Genomic DNA, 23350 nt, shown 5'->3' with positions numbered 1-23350 from the left:
CCACTGCCCCACCCCTGGTCCTGAGGGGTGCAGCTTTAGCTGTCCGGTTCCTGGGTCCTCCCTGCCTCTGAAAACTACACCTGATGGCCGTTGTCGGCCCTGACCAGCTGCAGGGGCCCGGCTGAGCACTGGGTATCTTCTGGTATCGGAGGGCAGGAAGCTTGTGGGGACTGTGCTCCCGTCACACCGCAGGGGTTGTGGGGGTGGGGGTCCCATGGTGTGGTTGCTGCCCACGGCGCCCGCAGCGGGGACGGGCCTGCGGCCGGAAGTGGCGCGGAGGCCCGGCTGACAGTTCTGGTTTGTCGTCGATGCTGGGTCTTGCCGGTGGGAAGACTGTGAAGCCCGCTGTTAGATGGGCAGGGCGGTGCCCAGAATTGTGCAGAGCAAGGCTGGCCCAGTGACAATGAGGACAGAGGCCTGCGGATTTCTGGAGTGAAAGCAGCGTTGTTAAGTTGAGTTAAAACTTAGAAAGGGTGGTCGGTGTGGTTCTGTCCTTTGATGCTGTGGGGTGTGAGAGGGAGGCAGTAGATGTCAGCGTCTCTCCCACTCAGGGCCGTGAGGCGGGAGCTGTGGGTAGAGGCCCCACGCTGCCCTGTGTCAGGCCACTGCTCCGCCTCCTCACAGCCAGGACTGGACCACCGACGCCCGTGTTTCCAGGGAGGAGGAGCCAGTTGTCACTTCTTGTGCTTCTGTAAGGTATGAGTAAGAAGATTCCCTGGAGACTCCTGAAGTGCTTTATTCAGCCTGAATATGTCCACTGGCTGTCAGCGTCTGTGCAAGGGGACTCACGGCAGCAGTGAGCGCGCAGTGCTGAGGGTGAAGGAGTGTCCTTTGAGAGCCGTGGTTATGTGGATCCTGTGGCCGTGAACGCAGAGGCTGGTAAAGAGAAAAGGATAAGAGCAAAGAATGAAGCCTGGGCTTTTTATGGTGAGCCTGAGATGGCCGTGTGGCTTAAAGCATCACCTGAGAAAAGGGCAGTAAGAGCTGCAGTGATGTGTCTTGTGTAAGTTGCCGTACACGACAGGTCATCTGCCACCAGGAGGGAAGGGGAGCAGTTTTCAGCAGAGGAGAGATGCTCACTTTTCTGTTTTGCTTGTTTTAACTGTAAAGTTTTTTGCACGTAAGTGTACTATAAATGAAAGGTGTGTGACCCCTAGTGTTTTCCACACTGGAAATGTGACAGCTTCTGTCCTTGTTCCTTGACTGTGTCTGCTGATATCACCAAGACCCCAATTTCATCTACACGTAGGTCAGACAGACCAGTTCCCTCTGATTCCAGAGCTACCCTCACCTAGAGGTACTGGACTTGCCCACTCACCTGTGTTCCCACTTTGCCCTGAGCCAAATGGGATGGCCCTTTTGACCCCTGAGTTTCTAGGTGAAGTGAGATCTGAAGCAGCTGTGTAGAGACAGACTGTTAAAGTTTAATCCTTTGCAATGAAAACACCCTCTTTTCTGTTTCTGAAAGGGTAGGAACTGCACCTTTTCCCCCCTTTCCTTATATCTCAGGTACCTTGTGCAAAAATCTGACACAAAGTAGATACTTATGAGCATTTTCTTGAATTACTGAGTAAAAGTGATTCACTTTTTATTTCATAAAAAGCTGACTTTTCGGAGTAGTAGAAAGCGACTTCCCTGTGCATGCCTGGGTTCTGGGATACGGCCTTGTCTGCTTGCTCCTCTTGGCAGCCCTGGTCTGTCTAGAGCAGCCTTTGCACATTAGCGGTGCTCATCAGATGTTCATGCTGCATGACGTTGTTTGAAGGAAATTCACGTTATGCAAGAAATAATTTGAGGAATATTGATTTACTTAATCCTTTGTGAAAAGACTTCCTATAGAATTAAGTAGCAGCTCCCCCAAGTTATTAAATAATTAAGTTTGTAAAAATTTTAGTAAATTCACGACTCTTCTGGAATTTATTGCAGTGTGCAAAGTTAAGTTACGCTTATAAAAATAGGCTAATAACCCTTTTGATTAAAAGCTCCCATTTTAATTGCAGTCAATGTTGTTTTGATTGGTTATGAGCCAACAGTGTGTGTGTGTTTCTAACAGTTGATTTAGCTTAGCTTTTTGTTTCACAATTAGGACGCTGCGGAAGGAAGTCATCCAGAAATTGCAATTTAAATTTGATATTTTCCTTAAAGAGTCATACTGGTTTATACTTGAATTGGAATTCCTTTTCAAGTTTTATATTAAAAACAGAATGTCTTTGGGCAGGATGACTTTTTGAATAACATATTTAAGTACCCTCTCCCTTTCTATTTTTCCTTTTAAACATGGTTTAAGAATAAATAGTTAAACTTTTGTGGTCTTTTCAGATACGGTTAAAAAACTCCAGGACCAAAAACATGACATGGAAAGAGAAATCAAGACCCTCCACAGGCGACTGCGGGTAGGAAAGCGCGCACGTGCCGTCCGGTTGGGAAGCACCGCTCCCTGAGAGCTGCGCCGGTGCCTCCGCCCGCCCGCGGGTGCCGCCGTGACCCAGAGCCACTGGGCTGCAGGCGGGAGCGAGGCCAGCGCCTCAGAGAGGGGACGTGAGCCCTTGGTCATGGAGGGCCCCAAGCTGAGCTGCCCTCTGTGGGCTGTCTTCTGTGGGTTTGATCGGTCTGCGACGGCAGTGACACTCTGATGCAGAGGGCGGGGGATGCCAGTCTTGAGGTTTGGGTTGACCCTGCAATTCGGGAGACCTGGGTTCAATTCCTCGGTCGGGAAGATCCCCTGGAGAAGGAAATGGCAACCCACTCCAGTACTCTTGCCTGGAACATCCCGTAGACAGAGGAGCCTGGCAGGCGGCAGCCCATGGGGTCACACGAGCCAGACACGATTTAGCACGGTCTCTCTTTCTTTATGTCTTTCCGTCACTCAGGCTGCTGAGGGGTGCTGGGCGCTGCCTCCGGGGTGGCGGCCGTGGCTCCTGGCGGCGCCGCCCTGGGCAGCAGCCCAGCCACGCCTGCAGCCTCCGTGGCCGTGGGAGGCCGCAGTCCTTCACTGTCCTCCACACACTGGCCACTGTGTGGACAGTCCTTCACTCCTCCTGGTGTGTGTTTTGTCTGCTGAGGCTAAATTTAGTGTTTTCCTTCTGGCTTCCTCTTCCTTTCCTTTTGATTTTTTTTTTCCTGTTCATTTTTGATGTCAGGATATTTATAGTTTTTCACTGTAAAATCTTACAGTGTAGTTCACACACCATGTATCTACCTGCTTGAGCTCTTCAGAGGCATATTTTGGATGATATGTTTATTTTCACAAGACTAACTTTGAAGCTTGCCTCAAGGAAGCGAGGCCTGACCTGATTATCCTTACGTGAGCAGCCTAAGTGCTTGCTGCCTCAGCAAGCAGGTCAGCTGGCAACTTTTCCTCACCAGGAACACCGTTCACTAAAAATAATTATTGTAATCTGTTAGAAATAGGTACTAGCAGTTTTCTGGGACTTAAAAGAAATCAGTCATCACTTGAGACAGTGCATTACAGCAGTCTAATCATAAGCACATTTTATTGTTTTAAAATACATGTTCATTGTTCTCTTTTGGAAATAAAAACATGGTTTTTTAATGCAGGAGGAGTCAGCGGAATGGCGGCAGTTCCAGGCTGATCTGCAGACCGCGGTGGTCATCGCAAATGACATTAAGTCTGAAGCCCAAGAGGAGATTGGTGACCTGAAGCGCCGCTTACATGAAACTCAAGAGAAAAATGAGAAGCTCACAAAAGAATTGGAGGAGATAAAGTCACGCAAGTAAGTTTGGGAAGCCAGCTGTGCCCTTCAGTTTCCATAGGGAGCTTGTGAGTCCTGGTTCTGTGATGTGACTTTAGAGGGAGACTGTGTCTTGATGCTGCTGTGACCGAGTTTGGGTCGAATGGAAGTGACCCAAGCCCAAGCTCGTCCCACGGGCTCCCCAGAGCCTGTCAGTCCTTGAGTCACCCTGTAAAGTAGCACCGGCCCCGTGGTCTTTCTGAGCTGTCGTCAGCGTCCACAGTCCCCAGCTCTGGAGGGGCTGGAGTGGCCACAGCACCTGGTCCATCGCGGTTTCTGCCTGTCCCCTGCCCCCGTCCCAGCCCCTTGCTCTTCCCGGGGCTGTCATCGTCACGGAGGGTGCACACCCTGGAGACAGACAGACTCGGCCCCGTGCAGCTGCTGCTGCCGCTGGCCTTGGGTCTCGGTCGGGACCTCAGTTTGCCCGTCTCTGCAGTGGACACAGTGCTGCTTCCATCACAGAGTTGTTATGGGGCTGAAATGAGACACCTGGACACTGCTCAGGGCCATGGCCAGTGTCCGTCAGTGGGTGTCTCAGAGACGCGAGCGAAGAATGCAGGCCGATTTCTCTCTGCTGCTCGCTTGAAGAGTGTCTTGTGCTCATAACCCATGGAGTTTCTCCCATTTAACATAGACATCTTTGGAATCCTGTGAGAAGTCTTAGATGATGCACCCCAAGTTCCTAGGGAGACTGTGTGTGAGGGGAGAGACTGGTTTCTGAGATTTTTTTTTTTATTAAGTGAAATGAAAGTTGCTGAGTTGTGTCCAACTCTTTGTGACCCCATGAACTGTACAGTCCTTGGAATTCTCCAGGCCAGAATATTGGAGTGGGTAGCCTTGCCCTTTTCCAGGGGACCTTCTCAAACCAGGTCTCCTGCACCGCAGGCAGGTTCTTTACCAGCTGAGCCACCAGGAAGCCCCAAGTATCTCTCTCTAAGTGTCAGAGTTGGAGGTTAGTATTAAGAATTTGATTGTTGATTACGTTGAACAATTCTTAAATAGCCCTAGGGGAAAATTTAGAAAAACATGTAACAGGCCAACTTGACAAGCTGTTGTGTTTTATCGCCGCCTGGGTCTAGTGGATGGCCTGGTGGAGAGTCTTGGTGAGCTGTTTCTCTTTGGCTTCTTCACTGAGCAGCACATGGAGTGAGTGGGGAGCTCGTTACTTCTTTGCTCGTACACACCCTTCCTCCTCTCCACCACTGCGGGAGCAGTGTGTCAGAAATGCTCCACCCGAGAGGTACCGCAGCTGACAGGCTGGGCTCTGAGACTTGGTCCACGGGCTCCCGAGAGCCTGTCAGGCCTTGAGACGCATGCTCCCCGGGCGAGCCTCTGAGAGGAGGGGGTCTGCAGGCCCGGGGGCCCCCGGAGCCCTTTCAGGGGCTCTCTGAGCTCAGACTGCTTTTATAGGGACACTGACAGGCGTTTGCTCTCTGCACTGTGTTGCCTCTTGCCCATGGAGGGGAAGGCAGGCGTGGATTGCTGGGGGACCCAGGCCCTGGCTCCCAGTTGTGCTGCCCATCCCAGCCACTCGCGTTTTCACAGAGCAGTTTTCCTTCCAGTCCTTGGTGCAGCAGTGAATTATCCCATCACTTGTCTCAGTCCTGAGGTCCAGGTGGGAGTCGCGTTGCCACATCGTCATGCACCGGTGTGGGGGGCTGGAGGAGAGCCCCGCATGTTTTCATGGAGGGAAAATCCTTACTTGAGAATGACTGACTCGAGCTGTTGGTATTCAGACTTTGGTGTTTGGTGGATATTTCTTGGAAACAATTAAAGGAGCCTATCACTTCAAGGAAACAACTGACAGTGTTTGGCACCAGTGATGAAACATGGGCTTTTAAGTAAATGTTAGGATTTTGGAAAACTTGTATCTGCCATTGCAAGCTCAGCAGCTCCCCATAAAGGGTTTCCTGATGAGATCACTAGTGATACCAACAAGAGACTTTAAAAATAAACCGTTTAATGATAGGCATCAACATTTGGGAAATAATGTGTAACTCTGTGAGCTATTATTTCTGTATGACCAGTGCAATATCATTAAGATACTTTTGCCTTTTCCAACTACATACCCCTGAGCCTGCTTTTTTTTTTTTTCATATCGCAATAGATTGAATACAGAAGAAATGAGAATCTGACCGTCTTTTTTTTTGACCGTCTTCTTAACCTAGACATTAATGAGGTTTGCAGAAATGTTGAAACACTGCTATTCTTTTTTTCTTTGTTGTTTTGGTGGTGTTTAGTGACTGAGTTGTATCAACTCTCTGTGACGCCGTGGACTGTAGCCCACCAGGCTTCTCTGTCCGTGGGATTCTCCATTCACGAATAGTGGGGTGGTTGCTCTTTCCTCCTCCACAGGATCTTTCTGACCCAGGGTCTCTTGCGTCTCCTGCATTGCAGGCTAATTCTTACTCCTGAGCCACCGGGGAAGCCTGAATGGCACGTGGGATGGAGCCAGATTCGCCCTCCCGGGACAGCACAGGCCTTCCCGGCAGCCCAGACCTCTCGGGCCCTGTCCTGAGTCAGGATCTTCAGCCAGGCCGCCTCCCTCTCCCTGCTCATTGCCAGTGGTCTCACCTTAGACGTAACACAGATGGAAATGGAGACCGATGGTTACTTAACCTAGTCAGGATGACCTGATGTAAGAATTTTAATGTCGTTTCCCGGAATTCACGAATCTAATGAGATTATCAGACCAGGTGGTTTACTCAGCTCAAGTGATATCGCTGTTTTTTTAGCTGATAGTTTCTAATGCTTCTCAGCTGGGAAAGGGAAGTGTGTGTTTTCTAGGGTATATGCAGAAGTGCCCTGACTTGCGTGTTGTTTTCAGGCAGGAGGAGGAGCGTGGCCGGGTGTATAACTACATGAATGCTGTGGAGAGAGATCTGGCGGCCCTGAGGCAGGGCATGGGGCTGAGCAGAAGGTCCTCGACGTCCTCGGAGCCGACGCCCACGGTGAAGACCCTCATCAAGTCCTTTGACAGCGCATCTCAAGGTAGCTTGTCTGCTGTGCCTGGCAGATGGCACACTCAGGCATGTGCCCTCTGGGCTGGCTGGTGTGCATTACCATCCTGCTCCAAGTCTCATCACAGTCCACGCAGTGTCAGGGAGTCAATCTTCCTGCAGGGAAAGTTTTAGCAGGAGATTTGGGGTCTGTTCGGCCACAGACTCGGGCTTACCCCAGGCGGGAGTCAGGTGTCTTCTGCGAGCCGGACAGCTTCCAGGTCTGGGACTTTGGGCCCGCTCATCCTCTGAGCCCCGCGGGCCTGTGTGCTCAGGTGCTGCCAGACCCCGACACCCGGCGTCTCCAGATGACGTCTCTTGTCTAGAAGCAGACCTGGCCCCTCAGCTGCTCTCTCCTGTGAAGGCAGCGCCGGGCCGCCCAGTTAGCAGGCCAGGTGTTTCGGAGCCGTCCTCCTCCTCCCTGGCATCAGCCCCGTTGTCAAGCCCTCTCGCTCTGCTCTGTCTCTGGGAGCGTAGTCGGCAGCTAGCTCAGGCCACCACCCACTGCCATCCAGGGGCCCCTTCTTATTTTTTAATACAAATTCTTTCACAGCCATGCGGGATCTTAGTTCCCCAGCTAGACACTGAACCTGGGTCCCGGCAGTGAAAGCACAGAGTCCTGGCCACTGGACCAGCAGGGGATTCCTGGGATCCTCCTTTTGTGTGGTTCATTCTAGAGAGCGAGGTTGACATGTGAGCGGATGTTATACATTGTGCATTAAATGGAACACCTGTGGAGATCCACGTGAGGGAATTTGCGGAGCCCCACAGGGGTGAGGAGGAAAGCTGCTCTGAGCCCAGCTTCCCTTCATGTAACATGCCAAGAATGCCCACCGTGTGTGCAGCCTCTCACCTGATGGAGCCACAGAAGCACTCTTGAGGTTTTTGCACGTGGCGTCCTCGGTTTGTGGAGCACTTAACCATGTAATTAAGCAGCAAGAGTGACGTGACCGGCACAGCCAGGCCTGGAAGTCAGCACCACTTGTCTAGGGAGCAGACTGTCCCCCTTGCGCAGGGCTGCTGGGGTTGAGGAGGTGGGGTGGCAGCTGTTCCCCGGAAGCCCCAAGTGCTGGCTGGTCGGTGCTCCCTGTGGGGGGCGTTTGTGAAGCTTCCGCTGTTCTCCGGCATGTCCTCGTTCACCGTGTGTTTCCTGTCTTCCAGTGCCCAGCCCCGCCACGGCAGCAATCCCCCGAACGCCTCTGAGCCCGAGCCCCATGAAAACGCCCCCCGCGGCTGCCGTCTCCCCCATGCAGGTGCGCGCCTGTGCTTTCGTGTGTGCGGGAAGTGTTACACTCTCAGTTTGGAAGGAGGCAGAGGAAATTCCGTATTCTATCTGTAGGGAGCTTTCTTCTTTGCACTCTATTAATCGGATTTTTTTTTTTTCTTTTTTAGATTCTTTTTTTTTTTTTTCATTTATTTTTATTAGTTGGAGGCTAATTACTTTACAACATTGCAGTGGTTTTTGCCATACATTGACATGAATTAGCCATGGATTTACATGTATTCCCCATCCCGGTCCCCCCTCCCACCTCCCTCTCCACCCGATCCCTCTGGGTCTTCCCAGTGCGCCAGGCCCGGGCACTTGTCTCATGCACCCAACCTGGGCTGGTGATCTGTTTCACCCTAGATAATGTACATGTTTCAATGCTGTTCTCTTGAAACATCCCACCCTCGCCTTCTCCCAGAGTCCACAAGTCTGTTCTATACATCTGTGTCTCTTTTTCTGTTTTGCATATAGGGTTATCGTTACCATCTTTCTAAATTCCATATATATGTGTTAGTATACTGTAATGGTCTTTATCTTTCTGGCTTACTTCGCTCTGTATAATGGGCTCCAGTTTCATCCATCTCATTAGAACTGATTCAAATGAATTCTTTTTAATGGCTGAGTAATTAATCGGATTTTTTAAAGGCATGAAAATAAAAAAATAATAAAGGCATGAAAATATAAATGAAAGCAAATAAAGGCACTAAGATATCATAATCTTCAAATAAGGTGAAGTTTCTGTAAATAGTGGTTGTCACCTGAGGTTTAATGTTCATAATGTCAATTTCTAAACTTTTGTAAAGATAAGAGATTAAAAAATTTCATTTTTCTACCTTGGAAAACAAACTAGTAATTATTAATAGAAGCTACAGTCAATAACATTTTAGCACTTGTTTAGCTAGCACACGCTTCTCAAACCTGATTGTGCACGAACTTCGTGTGGAATTGTAAACACATAGACCCCCAGGCCTTTTCCTGGTGAACACAAGTATCCCTGGGAACAGGGCCCAAGGTGAGGAGTGGTGGGTCTCAGGCCTCACTGAGGCCCTGAGGGGTCCTGGCTGGGTGGCTCTGCACCATGGGCAGCCGGGAGGCCAGAGCAGGGGTCAGAGGCAGTTCTGTCCAGACGTCCGGACAGGTGGCCTGGGGCCGAGTCCTGCTGTGGCCCAGGCTGTTCTCCGTGGTGAGCAGGGAGGAGGCACCCACGCGGAGCTGCATTTGGGGAGACCAGCAGGGAGCACGAGCGCTGGGGTGGGGGTGCCTGCAGCAGAGAGTCATGTGGACAAGGCCGGAGCCCCGCAGGCTCCCCTTGGGTCCCGGCTGAGGCCGCCGACACGCGGGGCACAGATTGGGCCCGGCCGGCCGGGCAGGGGCCGGTCTGCAGGGGAGAGTGGCTCCTGGGGCTCTGGCGGCCCGGCGTTTCTCAGGGTTTGCGTGGGGCAGGATTCGTTTGCCTCTGCCCCTCTGCCCACCATGGGAAGTCCTCTCTGAATCCTTGGAGCGTTCATTAGGGACCCTCAAGGGCCACGCTGTGAAGTGGAGCTAAACAGCCCTGCCCTGGACGACCTTAGAAGCAAAGGGCTGAGGAGATCCATCAGTCATGGGGCAGCGGGCTCTGAACCGCTCCCGAGATCCTGGCCTCCTCTGCCACGCTCGAGTATCGTCTGCCCCTTCCGGGAGGGGCTGGGCTCCGTGACTCACTTCTGATGAGCAGAGTGTGGCAGGGTGATGGGGGGGAGAGGCCTCGGTCCTGTCTGGGGGACTCCTCTCCCTGTCTCCTCGATTCTGTCAGCCCAGCCCACAGCCAGAAGCTGAGATGCTTAGTGATATGCTGAATGAAGCGTTGTGCACAACCTCACAGGGAGAACCATGAGATGACCCTGAGAGGAGTTAGAGGGGTGAGGAATGGGGAGACCCGTCACGTTCACGGGCTGCGAGGCTGTATCGCTGGGTCTCACACCCTCCCTCAGCTGGGGCTGCACACCCAGCCTGTCCCCGCACACAGTCCTGTGGAAGTGGATGGTTTCATGCGAAGTTTATGTGGAAACTGGAAAGACCCTGAATATCCCAGGCCTCTAGGAGGGGGCTGGCGGGGGAGAAAGCAAGTTTGGAGGACGTCCCCTCCGTGATGCCAGCATTGAGTGACTAGGACAGTGCTGTCTGACACCCTTTGTCCTGTGGTTTCAGAGACATTCCATCAGTGGACCGATCTCCACGTCCAAACCCCTGACAGCCCTCTCAGATAAGAGACCAAACTACGGGGAGATCCCTGTTCAAGGTACGTCTGGGCACCGTGTTTCACTGCTGTTGTTAGTTTTCTTCATCTGGCTCTTTTTCATTTGTTCTTATTATTTCCGCTACCCCAGTATACATCTGTGTCATAGGTTTACTAAGAACGTGTCCTGTTTACAGATCAGGGAGTAGTTACTAGTAGACACATCTTGGAATACGATGCTCCTGGTGTCACCAAGGGCGACAGGAGTCTGCACATTGCTGGGCCCTGTTCTCACAGTGCTTCGTGGGGCATGTGCGGTTAGCCCCACTTTATAAAACACAGACAGTGAGGCTTCAGGCAGTTGAGCGTCTCAGGAACACAGGTTCGCGTAGTTACTGAGCGTTGGAGCCAGCAGCCTGGCCCCTGTGCTCCAGGGCACTTGTGAGAGGAGTGGAGACTGAGAGCCGGCCCCGGGCAGTGCCGTCTGCACGGGCTCTCTGTGGCGCCGTCGCTGGGCGTCAGGGGCCCTTCTCCTCCCCGCCGCCTCCTCCTCGGGCGGGGCTGGAGTGCTGTGGCGGGCCGTGTCGGGGCCCTCCTGCCTCCTGGGCTCGCACCGGCGCTGGGCAGGGCGCAGCGGGGCGGGGCAGGCTGCTGCACCACCCTGCAGGCTCGCTCTCCACCCTGGCTGCCGCCTCCACTTCACCCGCTGGTGGGACCCGAGGTCTCCCCTCCGCCCAGGGAAGGCGTGTGGCGCTTTAAAGGCTCCCGGTGCATCCTGACCAGGGTCCCAGATTGTGTGTGGGCCCACAGGTCCCGGGGCTGACCTCTTGGTGCTGTTTCCTCATGTGAGTCAGGGGTCACGGGAACACCTTGCTCAGGCCCCCCCCCCCCCCGCCCCCGCCCCCGGCTCAATCCCCTGCGGTCAGCCTCGCCCCCTCCCCTGTCCCCTGAGCGGCCGTGGTCCATGGTGTCGGTGGCTGCGGGCTGCGTCTGGCTGTGCTGAACTCCCTCCCCGGACGCTCTTCTGGTTCCTTCATGCCGGCTCTGTGTGTGCTCCCGTCTCCCCGCTGGGCCCTTCTCCATGGCCTGTGAGGGGTACTTAGGGGCCCCCTCTCCTGTGTGTGTTCTGTAACTTGTTTATGGGGAAACCTTTTTAGAACGAGCAGTGTTTTTCAAACTTACCTGTTGATGAGCTCTACCTGAGTCACTCAGTAAAATGTGGAGTCCTGGGCTTTACCTCAGATGTGTTGACGTGGACTGTCTGGGAAAGGGGCAGGGGCACTTCATTTCACAAGCACCCAAGTGGCTGTTAGGAAAGGACCAGCTTGGGGAACTGGGCAAAGATTGCTGTGGAGTTTCCCGTGACCCTGGTTTTGTTGGTGGAAAATGGGTGTATCAGGTGTGTGGGCCAGGGTTGTTGAGGACACAGACTGATGAGGTGAGTGTCCGGGGCTTTTCCTGGCTCCTTTTTGTTTATCTGCTGCTCAGGGTCAGGTGACGATGCCACGGGGCACGGGGGTCTGCGGTCCTCCTGCGAGAGCTGCCCTCGCTCTCCAGGTCTGTCTGCTCGGATACCTTTACTGGGCTTGGCTGAAACTGCAAATGCAGGGAGCAGGAAACACTTTCAGGTGACTTCTTACTGGAGAATTTGTTGATAGTGTAGCCTTTTATCTTAAACACTCACTAGGGAAAGAAACCACTTAAAAAACCAAGAACCACCGGCTAGGCCTCGACCCTCGGAAGCCACCGTGGCTCTCCAGGCCGACTGCGCGGGGAAACCCTAGTGCTGCTGCGCCGCGTCCTGGGCCCTGGCGCAGCTCAGACAGCACAGTCTGTGCTGGGCGGTCTGAAGAGCCCAGGGGTTCGAAAGGGCCGCCTCTGTTCTGCTGTACTTAAATCGGATAATTTGTTGGTTTTTCCAGTGAAGTATATTATGAAAGATGTGACTTTTTTTCTGTTCTTTGTCATGCTTATATATCAGACACAGGAAAGTGTTTCAGACCAGAGATCTTGTTCTAAGTAGACTTCTGTTGGTATGGTTGGCAGTTGAATTCAGTGGTCTGGGTCATAACAGGTGGGCCTTTGTAGACTGCATGTGAGCTAGTGTTTGTAGCCTGAGCAGGTACGTGGATCCAGGTAGTTGGGGGGGTCTTCACTGTCCCCTTGCACAGTGATCTTTAAGGTTCGTGGTCAGGCGGAGACCTCAGTTGGTCATGCAGACGGTTGGGGAGCTGGGGTTGCCCAGGGTTGGCGTGGCCTGAGGGTCATGTTGGTGTCATCAGCTCAGACATCCAAGAAAGCTGACCGGTCCAAGGACAGTCACCTTCTGCAAGGAGAGTCTTGCTGTGATCATCCCACTGAATTGTGTTAACTTGGGGACAGAGATGTAAACCTTTAAAAAAATTCAGTATTTTGAAAAAACTGATTTACGGTAAGGGTACACGTACCAAATGTCATACAAAGTTCAGAGGTTTCACTAGAAAGCCACGTCTTTTAAGTTAGAAAGAAAAGAACCTCTTATTGAAAAGTTTCACAGCAATTTGCCTTCTCCAGAGGGTGGGCTGAAGCCCGACTCTGGCCCAGCCCGAGCGGGGAGCTTCCCGGGAGAGGTTGAGAGAGAGACCACGCCCTCCTGTGTTTGCAGCCTCGCGTGCATCTGACCACTTCTGAGGGTGGCTCTTGGTGTTTGTCTTCATAAACCAGACTGTCTGCTGCTGCTAAGTCGCTTCAGTCGTGTCTGACTCTGTGCGACCCCATAGGCGGCAGCCCACCAGGCTCCGCCGTCCTTGGGATTCTCCAGGCGAGAACACTGGAGTGGGTACCAGACTGTCTAGGCTGTCATATTTTCTCCAGCATATTATCATGAAACATTTCAAGCACGCAGAAAAGTGGAAAGAAGTCACATATTTTTCTTGTCACAGGTGTTTCTTCTCTTTTGGCCCTGCCCTGTGGCATGCAGAATCTTAGTTCCTGGGTCAGGAATCGAACGTGTGTCCTGAGGGGGAGCGCAGAGTCCTACCCCCTGGACCTCCAGGGGAGCCCTCGGCTCCTGGTTTTAAACCCACTGCGCTGCCTGTAAATTTGATGAGGAGGGTGGGTGGGAGTCTCTGTGCGGCTTCCTTCCTCCGCCTGGGCCCCAGCTGACCCCGCGGGCGTGGCTCGGGCAGGCGTGGCTTGGACAGCCGTGGGCCCACCCCGCGGCTCCCGCCTCTTCACCTCGCTCGCCCACCGCTTCCTGCTCCAGTCTCCTCAGCGCACTTGCCCCTCTGTCCCCAGCATCTGCAGCGGCTCCGACCCCGGCCAGCATGGCTTCCTGCCACCAGGTTGTCACCGTCTCGTCCATTGGGTGCTGACAGAGCTGGGTGTCAGCTGGGTGTTCCCCGCTGTCCCCGGAACGCGCGGACTACCGGCGCCGGCGGCCCTGGGCGTCTCCCCGGCTCTCCGTGCAGCGTGTGCCCCTCGTTTCCCTCGCGCCTCTCCGCACGGGGACCCTCCTTTCTCTCACCTGCTTGTCCGCGTGGTTAGCAGTCTGCGAGTCTGCCCCTGACAAGCCTTGAGTCCGTCCGTGTATTTCTCCCTGGCACTGCCCGCGTCCAGGCCGCCCACTCTCTGCCCTGCAGTCCGCTCATCACCCGCGTGCACCGCGCCCCGCCCCCTGCACCCCACCCCCCGCGGACGGAAGGGTGTCCACCCAGGACACTGTCCCTGACGCCCCGCCCCCCAGGACCGTGTCCCCCGACGCCCCACCCCCAGGGGTGGGGCCGCGCTCCTCAGTCCCGCCCCCAGGACCGTGTCCCCGACGCCCCGCCCCCAGGGGTGGGGCCGCGCTCCTCAGTCCCGCCCCCAGGACCGTGTCCCCGACGCCCCGCCCCCAGGGGTGGGGCCGCGCTCCTCAGTCCCGCCCCCAGGACCGTGTCCCCGACGCCCCGCCCCCAGGGGTGGGGCCGCGCTCCTCAGCCCCGCCCTCGCGGCGCTGCTGGTCCAGGCGTTTCCTGGTGTCTGCTGAGCACTGAGGAAGCCCCTCTCCTGTGCCTGCGTAAAGGCTGTCGGTCACCCTTCTACTCCCTGCAGCGTTGCTTCCCAGGGAGGCCTCCCCAGACTCCTCGGGCAGCTCACGGCCCCGGTGCTGCTGCTTTCCTGCGTCCCTCGCACGCGGTTGTCTTAAACGTCTGACTTCCGCCGTAGCCTCAGCTCCACGAGGGCAGGTCCTGCCTGCTTCCCTCCTTGCTGCAACCTCACGTGTTGCCCAGGGCCTGTGGTTTCTGTGTAACGCATGGGTTAAAGACTAGAGGGGCTCCGAGAACAGACCCGGTCACCGCAGCATCTGCTGTCTCCTGCCATCCTCGTCTGTCTGACGCGCTGGACTGCCTTTCCGAAGCGTTGCGCTGGCAGTTCACGTCCGGCGGTGACCCATGCGGCAGACCGGAGGTGTGTGCGTGCGGGGGGTGCGGCCGCCCCGCTGGGCCCGGTGGAAGGTGCCTCCTCAGAAGGGAGGTGTCAGCCTGTGCTGAGCTGAGACGACTTGGGTCCTTGAACATGCAGTGAGCCGGCTGCGGCGGGTGGGTGGGCGTCCCTGCGCTGCGCCCCCATTGCATGCCTGGAGGCCCTCGCCTTCACCGGTGCGTCTGTTACCTGGTCTCACGGTCGTCTCCTCGGAGATGAAGCCTCTAGGCCAGGACCCGTCTTGTAACTGAAGTGGGCACTTGGGCTCCATTTAAAATATTGACTCCTGTTTCCTATGGCTTCCGTGTTCTCCAAGAACAGCTCTGCTTAGTCCGGCTTTGTACACCGTGTGTGCTTCTTTGAGGACGTGGGCAGCCACACGGGGTCAGGATGGAGGCCCTGCCCTGGGTGTGTCGGTTCAGGACGAGGAAGGGGTAGTGGCTCGGGGTGGTGTGAGTCCCCCTGCCCTGCCTTCCCTCCAGGGCGCCATGTGGGCACAGTCTCCCACTCTGGGGAAGTGCGTGTCAGTATGAGAGACACGCTGTCCTGGAGAGGCAGCTGACACCCTGATAGCTGAGAGGGAGTGTGTGTTAGGCAGGCTGTTCTTACAGACACGCGCGCGGGGCCGTTTGTTTCGGTCACTCTCCTTTCCCTTCCAAGTGTGTTGCTCTCAGAAGAGGTGAGCAGTCTTCATGCGGCCCCCACCTGGCGCGTGGCCCAGGCACACACAGCACGTCTGGCCCTCCTGTGCCTGTCCTCCCGGCCTGACTGCAGCGGCGCCGGGCTCAGAGGTGTGCTGGCCTGGGTCTGGGGTGCCCACTGTGGGAAGCAGGTGCCGGGGAAGGGGTGTTGGAGCTTGGCCCCAGGGCAGTGACATGGCTGGGCCAGGAGGCAGGGGAGCTGCTGCCCCGGGGACTCCAGAGCCCCCCGACCCGGGCTGGTGTAGCAAGGGGGCGGACAGGTGGGGTGCGGCCTGCCTCTGTGCTCCCTGGGGGTGCTCGCTGCCCGCAGGCTGGTGTTCACACAGCAGCCACGCCGCCCCAGAGCCGCCCCACGGCCCGCTCCGCTCCCCAGCCTGTCCTCCAGCGGCACGGCCGGGTGGTCTCGTCAGCGCCGGAGGCCTCCCGTCGCCCACGTCGCGGCGGGTGGCCTCTCCCTCTGGCCTGATGGCCCTGACTCGTCCTGGCCGTGAACTTGTGTGCCCGCCCGCCCCCCTGCCACACACACTGTAGGCTCATAGGGCACGGTGTGGACTGAGTGCCTTTAGGCCTTGATGCGGCAGAGCGTCTTGGGCTTCTGGTTGAATTACATCAGACGGAAGTAGCTCTCAGTGGTTTGGAAGCGTTGGTCTGCACTGAATGTCTCATCCCTGGAAATACAAGTGAATGAAATGGCCCTTGTTGGTGGGAGGTGTTTGTATTGGGGACTCTGGGAGCTGTCAAGGGGCCTGGACGGGAAGGAGGGACAAGCCTCTCCTCTGGGCGAGAGGAGAGCTGCCTGCTCCCTGTGCCCTTGAAGTTCGGGGTCAGGTCTCCTCACTGTGGCACTTTCCACCCTCAGAGCATCTGCTGAGAACGTCTTCGACCAGCCGACCTGCTTCTCTGCCGAGAGTACCTGCCATGGAGAGCGCAAAGACCATCTCAGGTAGTGCCTTTCACCTGAGGCGTCCTTGAGAGACGCGTCAGGAAGGTCTGCTGGTGGGACGGAGTGCCTTCTCTTTAGGCTCGTTTAACCTTACCTGCCTCTTTAATTGATTGTTTTTCACTCTTAATTTCCCCGTTGTATCTTACAGATTTCATAGAAATCATATTTCTTGGCCCTGACTTCAAAAATTAAAAAAAAGAGCTAGATAGTTCCATTCACTTAACAAATGTGGGATCTTCCCAACCCAGGGATGGAACCCGGGTCTCCCGCATTGCGGGTGGACTCTTCACCAGCTGAGCTATCAGAGACGCCGTAGTCACAGCAGGCCAGATCTTTGCCCAGGATGTGCTGTGGCTGGTGTGGAGGTTGTCTCCCAGCACGCCGGAGGGCTCTGAAGCCGGGTGTCGGCGCGTGGAGGGCCACACGCGTCTTGGCGCCGCGTCTGGTGGCCGTGGTGTGCTGGTTTCCTTGAGCTGACGTTCCTGTTTCTCAGCATCCTTGTTATTTTCCCTTTGTGGCTTTTTTTAAAGCCTAATAGCTCAGCTAGAAGTTGGACCAGCAAAGGAGAGGTTTTTCACCCCTGCCTCCTGTGGGCAACATCCCACTTGGATGTGAATTTCACTTGGTAGTTCTAGGACTCCTTAGCTGAGTGGAAAGTCCAACCAAAATCTCTCCTGCAAAGCCAAGGTCCGGAGCCCTTTCCTGTCACAGGGTTCTTCCCGTTCTTAGTCTGTTTCCTTTGCTTTCTGTGAAATTACAAAGGTTTCTCACCCCGTTTCCTAGCACAGCACTTGAAAGAAACTTCAGATTTATACAGAGATTTGACAGTGGAGGAAAAAGGCAGAATGATTATAAACCTCTGTCGGACGCGCAAGTGCATCCTTTTACTAAGACCTTATTGTAGGAGAAAGCGTGTCTCCTCCGAGCTGTGGGGCCCATCACTGCGCAGATACAGAGATGCAGGCCCTCCACAGCCAGGAGGTGCTAGCTGGCCGGCCGGGGAGGCGACTGGTGCGGGCAGGCCTGCGTCCCAGCCAGTCCGGCCTGGCACTGCAACGGCTCCCACTCCCGCGCCTGCTGAGGCGGCCCATCTGGGGTCAGGGCCTGGTCTTGTCTCATGGCTCTCATGCTCAGCCCAGCTCTGTGAGCACCCGCTGGTCCCCTGCGCCTTGTGGACAGAAAGCCGCCTCCCCTGTGGCCCTGTTGTCAGGGGCTGCTTCCAAACTTCCAGTTCTCAGGGCTTTGTGAGTCCACCACGGTGCGTGCCGGACTCTGTCAAACTCTCCAGGTAGGACTTTCCTGATGTTTCTTGCTTCTCAGTAGTTGACTTGACGTGGCATCTTTTGCTTTTCCAGCTCATTGATTCCTGTTTTTGTAAAATTTGGCTTGACCCCAAATTACGTGTGGCCCCTATCTTTCCTTTTTGTCTCTTCAGTGTTTTTGGCCAAGTTCAGAAGGGTTTTGTTGATTGTAGTTGAGAGCAAGTGTTTTTGGTTTTGGTCGTGTTTGTGATTGAACCAGGTTTGCTGGGACTCATGGTGGGCCAGGTGTGTGCTAGGATGTGGGCTTCTGTGCACACTTCAACAGCTTACCTTTTTTTGTTGTTTTTTTACAGTTTTTTAAGAGAAAAAAATAAAATCCTTTCACATTATCAGTCAGATAAAGACAATGTTAGTTTTTCCTCCCATGTGATAGTTTCTGGCCCTCCCTTGTGGCCTCAAAGGTAAATAATCTGCCTGCAATGCGGGTGAGACCCGAGTCTGACCCCTGGAGCAGCCCGCTCCAGTGTTCTCGCCCGGAGAATGCCATGCACAGAGGAGCCTGGTGGGCTGCAGTCCATGGGGTCCGAGAGCCAGGCCTGGCGGAGTAACGCACACGGGGGGGGGCGGGGTCTCTGCTCTGTGGGGACCTGCTGAACGAGATGTCTCAAGAGCTCCGTGTGAACTGCTTCTGCTCTAACCTGCAGTGTCCAGACGGAGCAGCGAGGAGATGAAGCGCGAAGTGTCAGCTCCCGAGGGCGCGTCGCCCGCCGCGCTCATGGCCATGGGGGCCACCTCGCCGCAGCTGTCGCTCTCCTCCTCGCCCACGGCCTCCGTGACCCCCACCGCCCGCAGCCGCATCAGGTAGAGGGTGCTTCCTGCGGGGGCACTCCCCTCGGGCCATCCTGGGCCGTTGGGGAGTGAATGATCGGGTCGTGAAATAAGGGCATTCAGCCTTGGTGTGGGTTCTTTGTGGGCCAAGTGTTTTCTGATCCACTCTTCTATGCCCAGAGTGGAGGAAGATGATAAAAAGTACAAAAGTAAAACAAAGTTACAGAAATAATTATTTCCCCCAAGCAGCTGGTGTTTTTGTTTTTTGTGGGTTAGTGGCACTTGAACACCGTGTGTGGGTGGAGTGCAAGGGGATGCTGGAGGCGGGGACCTCGAGCAGGGCCTTGAGGGCTGGGGCTGGGGAAGGAGGGCAGGTGCTGGCAGGCTGAGGCTCAGTGAGCGTGGAAGCTGAACACGAAGAGGGCGGCGGCAGTGGTTTTGGACCTTTCCTGTTTATTGACCTACAGGTCTGAGCAAAAGTGGACTATCTGGACTCTAAAACTCAGATTGCACACTCAGGTTTAACATCCTGCTTCTTGGGGGCCGGCCTCTTAGAAGAGCGGCCCCGGACGCAGTGAGCAGCAGGGGCCCCCATCTCTCTGGCTGAGGGGGGGGAGCGCTGTCCACGTGGACCATGTCTGGTGCCGCCAGGCGGGGCGCCCACTGTTCCGGCCCCTCTGCGAGAGGCCGCGCCCTCCCCAGGGCTTCTCTGGGCCTTGGCTTCCTTGTCTGACGGTGAAGCCACAGGAGACTGCCCCTCAGCCGCGGAGGCTCCCTTCTGCAGCTTCTCGTCCTGCCTGTGGACCGCGCTGGGCACCGATGCTGTTTTAGGCTGTCTCTGTAGCAGAACGGCTGTGTGAGCTGGAGGGAGCCTTTCACAGTGATTCTGGCAGTTCTTTCTGTTTGTCTCTTGGCTTGCTCTTTTGTTCATGTCTCACCTTTATCTTCATTCTCGTTTCCTGTGTTCGGTGCTGTTGTGACAAACCTCTCTGAGCCCTTTCAGCTAGAATAGAAATATGGTGAGCCAGCACACGCATAAAAGTGTCATTCTTCAAGACAGGGGTCTGACTGCAGGTGGGAGTACTTTTGTATTTTACTTTTGGTTCTGAAACAAACACAAATTGGTGCTATTTCATTGCACCTCTCAACGGGAAAAGCTTCCTTCTTCATGCGTGCCCTGATGTCCTCCCATCCTTTGTGGGGTGAATACAGACAGAAGGGCACTGCGCCACTTGTGATGTCTGGGACACTGGCGGGACTGTTAGGTGTGCGGTTGTGGGGCTGGAATCTGCTGTCAGGGACGGCTTGTTCTGCAGAGCTCACTCTCCGCGGGCTCCTGTGTTCTGTCCTGCCCCTGGAGTGGTCCCTGGAAGGAAGGATTGGTGCTGGAGGGATCGGGTTTGGGTCTCCCTTGCTCCATCACCATGCCGGCCACAGTCTTTTTAGATTCAGTGTCTGGTCTGGGGCAGGATGTTATTCTGCGTCCTGAGAGTGCCCTGAAGTACCCCACATAGAATCTTCGGGGATGACCCTTGTGTAGCTGTTGATTCTTCACCCAGCTTCAGTGTTCTGTCCATCCCATACTACACGATGACGCTCCCTGAGGGGCGGGCCCTGTGTTGCCCACCGCCTGGCACCTGCATATGGATGGCCTAACATGGTTGTGCCTCGTAAAGAGGTGCCGTGTGAGTGAGTTTACAGAAAAACTCTATTTTTTGTGCAAGGTAAAATGCTAATTGCAGTCAATAAAGAATGTGCGATTTAGCAGTAAAGGCATTTGAGACTTGCTGTGGGTGTGGTTCGTGTTTAACGCGCTTTTGTTATATCTGCTTCCCCAGTTGTGTGCTCTCTGAAGGCAGGAGTGTTCCTTCAGCTGGGTTAACCCTGTCCTTTGTGATTGTAGTCAGTGCTTTAAAGTGAAGGTGAAGTGGCCGAGGACATAGAGTTTGCGTGAAATGAAATGTAGCGACGAGGAAGGCCAAGGCCCGAGGGGAAGGCACCGTGGCGGCTCTCGAACGCTGCCGGCGCGGCCGCTGCGCTGAGTGTCCCGGGCCATGTCACACTGGCCCTGCGCAATTCCCCTCTGGGTGGCGAGCAGGGCCTCCCTTCAGGCGACTGAGCCCCAAACAGCGGTGGGTCGGCAGGACCCATAAAAGTTGACAGCAGAATCAGACGAGTGCAGATGCATCTGGCTGTTGTCCGCCTCCGAGGGTGCATTTGTTCTGTTGAGGTGTTCTGTTTTTGTTGGATTTCTGGCTTGGAAGGGTGCTCTGATAAGGAACACCAGTTGAAATGTTTCTTCTCTCCACTTCCCAGGGAAGAAAGAAAGGATCCTCTGTCAGCCTTGGCAAGAGAATATGGAGGGTCCAAGAGGAACGCCTTGCTGAAGTGGTGTCAGAAGAAAACCGAGGGCTATCAGGTAACCGTGGTCCTTCCGTCCAGGGCAGCTGCTGCTGGCAGCTGAGCAGCGCAAGCCCGGACGTGGCGGGGTCCCGGGAGAAACAGTGCTTTCTCTTCCAGAGCAGCGGACCACCACGCTGCCACCGTTCAGCTGCGGCAGCAGTTCTCACCCAAGTCCCTCCTGGATGAGCGCTTTGTGGAGGCCTCACCTGGACTGAGAGTGAAAACATATTTTCCTTTAAATTAAGATGTTGCTCATCAGGTTTAAAGTCTCCGCTCCTCCGAGTTGTCCCCTCAGCGTCCCCTTCGCTGCGCGGTCTGTGCCCGTGTCACCTCGCAGCCAGGCTGTTCTGCCGCCTGCCCTTCTGGGGGTTAGGCTCGGGGGTCAGAAGAACGACGCAGTGATTCGTACGGCTCTCCTCCAGTACAGGCCGCTACAAGGCGCTGAGCGTGGCTCCCCGGCTGTGCAGCAGACCTTGTTGTCTGTCTGGTTTATATGCAGTGGTTCGTATCTGCTAATCCCCCACTCCTGATTCATCCCCCTCCACCACTGTCCTGTCTGGGAACCATGAGTGTGTTTTCTACGTCTCTTAGTCTGTTTCTGTTTTGTAAAGAAGTTCATTTGTAAAATTTTTTTAGATTCCACCCATAAGTGATAGCATATATTGTTTTTCTCTGGCTTTCTTCACTTAATGTGATAATCTCTGTGTCCGTCCACATCGCTGCAAATAGCATTATTTCATTCTTTTTATGGCTGAGTAGTAGTCCATCATAATCTTTATGCACTACATCTGTATCCATTCATCTGTCAATGGACGTTGAGGTTTCTTCCGAGACATGATGCTGAATGAAACAACCAACACTCAGAAGTACAAACCTTCTATGATTCCACTTACTTGAAGTCCCTAAAATAGATTCATGGTGAGTGAAAGTAGAATGGTAGTTGCCAGGGGCTTGGTGTCAAGGGCAGTCATTGTTTAAAGAGCACAGAGTTGCCACCATGCTTGAAGAAAGTTCTGGAAATGCGTGCTGGTGGTGATGGTTGTACAATAGTATGAGTGAGTGCACTTAATGCCACTGAGCTGTGCACTTATAAAACCATCATCTAGCAGAATGAGCAGAGCAGTAAATGATTGGGACACGGCCTGATAGAAAGACCTAGCCAAGGACACGAGACCCAAACCATATACAGTATTCATAAACTGTGTGCTAATCAGCCCTGTGAGACATCTCTTACACACTATCCATCAATAGCAAAGTACATTCTTCTCAGGTATCCATGGAGCATTCAGGATAGGCTGTGTGTTGAGTAATAAAACAAACGTCAGTAAATTTTACAAGATTGAGATTATACAAAGTGTCTTTTCTGATCACAGTTGAGTGAAGTTAGAAATTAATAGTGGAAGAAATGTTCACAACATGACATAACAAAACTGTGGGAGATGGTGAAAAGGAGCTCTTAGGGAATTTCTAGCTGTGAACACCTCCCTTTAGAAAGAAGAAAATCTCCAGTCACTGATCTAACCTTCTACCTGAAGAAAGTAGAAAAGAACAAACTCAGCCTAAAGCAGTCAGAGGAAGGAAACGATAAAGATTAGAGCAGAAATAACAGAAATAGAATCAGCAGAGAAGATAATTGACACCAGCAGTTGGTTCTTTGACGAGATCAGCACATGTACAGGCCTTTGCCCGGATTGACAAGAAAAAGAGGAGGCTGAGATTCCTAGACTCTGGAGTAAAAGCGAGGACTTTACTGAATGACCTTATAGAAATGAGAAGGATTAAAGGGAATATTGTGAACAGTTCACCAACGAATTACTTAACCTTGATGATTTTGATTCCTTGCAATTATACAAACTATAAAAAACTGACTCAAGAAGAAAGAAAATCTGAATAGACCTATCGCAACTAGAGAAACAGAATTAGTTATCAAAACAATTTCAACAAAGAAAAGCCCAGGACCAGATGGCTTCCTTGGTAAATTTTACCAAACGTTTACAAAGAATTAACAGCCGACTTTCTCAGACTCTTCCAAAAATGGAATGGAGAACATGTCCTTGTTCGTTCCGTGAGGCCAGTATCACCCTGATTAACAAAGCCAGAAAAAGACATCACAGGTAAAGAAAACTACAGACCAATATTTCTTATGCAAAAGTCCTCAATAAAATACTGACAGAATCCAGCAGCAAATAAAAGGACTTGTGCACTGTGACTGAGTTTGATTTATCCCAGGAATGCAAAGTTGGTTCAACATATGAAAATTAAAAGTAACACACCATGTCGTGGAATAAAAGGGAAAAACCACAGAATCATCTCAGTGGGTGCAGAAAAAGTACTCGACAAAACGCAAAACCCATTCATGGTGAAAACACTCGCCAAACCAGCACTAGAAGGGCGCTGTCTCCAGCTGCCCCAGAGCTGCCATCACAGTCACTGGTGAGCACGAGCAGGAAGGACAGCCCCCACCGTCTCTACTCGCCGTTTACTGCACGCTCCCTCCGGGGCAGCAGGGTGCGAGAAAGGGAGGAAAGGCATGGGGA

The 23350-nt window shown here is 53.9% G+C and overlaps 1 protein-coding gene across 7 annotated transcripts in view; it reads left to right on the top strand.

Moving 5' to 3' along the window:
- The window catches only part of SPECC1L (sperm antigen with calponin homology and coiled-coil domains 1 like), an 85417-nt gene that overhangs the window by 42583 nt on the left and 19484 nt on the right, over positions 1 to 23350 (top strand). For all 7 annotated transcript variants that reach the window (XM_070475687.1, XM_070475686.1, XM_070475688.1 and 4 more), the window contains 8 exons: positions 2320 to 2393; positions 3559 to 3734; positions 6580 to 6743; positions 7913 to 8004; positions 10206 to 10296; positions 16237 to 16320; positions 18287 to 18443; positions 20727 to 20829. In XM_070475687.1, the coding sequence (XP_070331788.1) occupies positions 2320 to 2393; positions 3559 to 3734; positions 6580 to 6743; positions 7913 to 8004; positions 10206 to 10296; positions 16237 to 16320; positions 18287 to 18443; positions 20727 to 20829 (941 nt within the window). The remainder of the gene's footprint in view (positions 1 to 2319; positions 2394 to 3558; positions 3735 to 6579; positions 6744 to 7912; positions 8005 to 10205; positions 10297 to 16236; positions 16321 to 18286; positions 18444 to 20726; positions 20830 to 23350) is intronic.

This window comes from Odocoileus virginianus, chromosome 12 (genome assembly GCF_023699985.2).
Source record: "Odocoileus virginianus isolate 20LAN1187 ecotype Illinois chromosome 12, Ovbor_1.2, whole genome shotgun sequence".
Lineage (NCBI taxonomy): Eukaryota > Metazoa > Chordata > Mammalia > Artiodactyla > Cervidae > Odocoileus > Odocoileus virginianus.
Note: the sequence above shows the minus strand (reverse complement) of the source record. Positions and strands in the feature narration are given on the sequence as shown.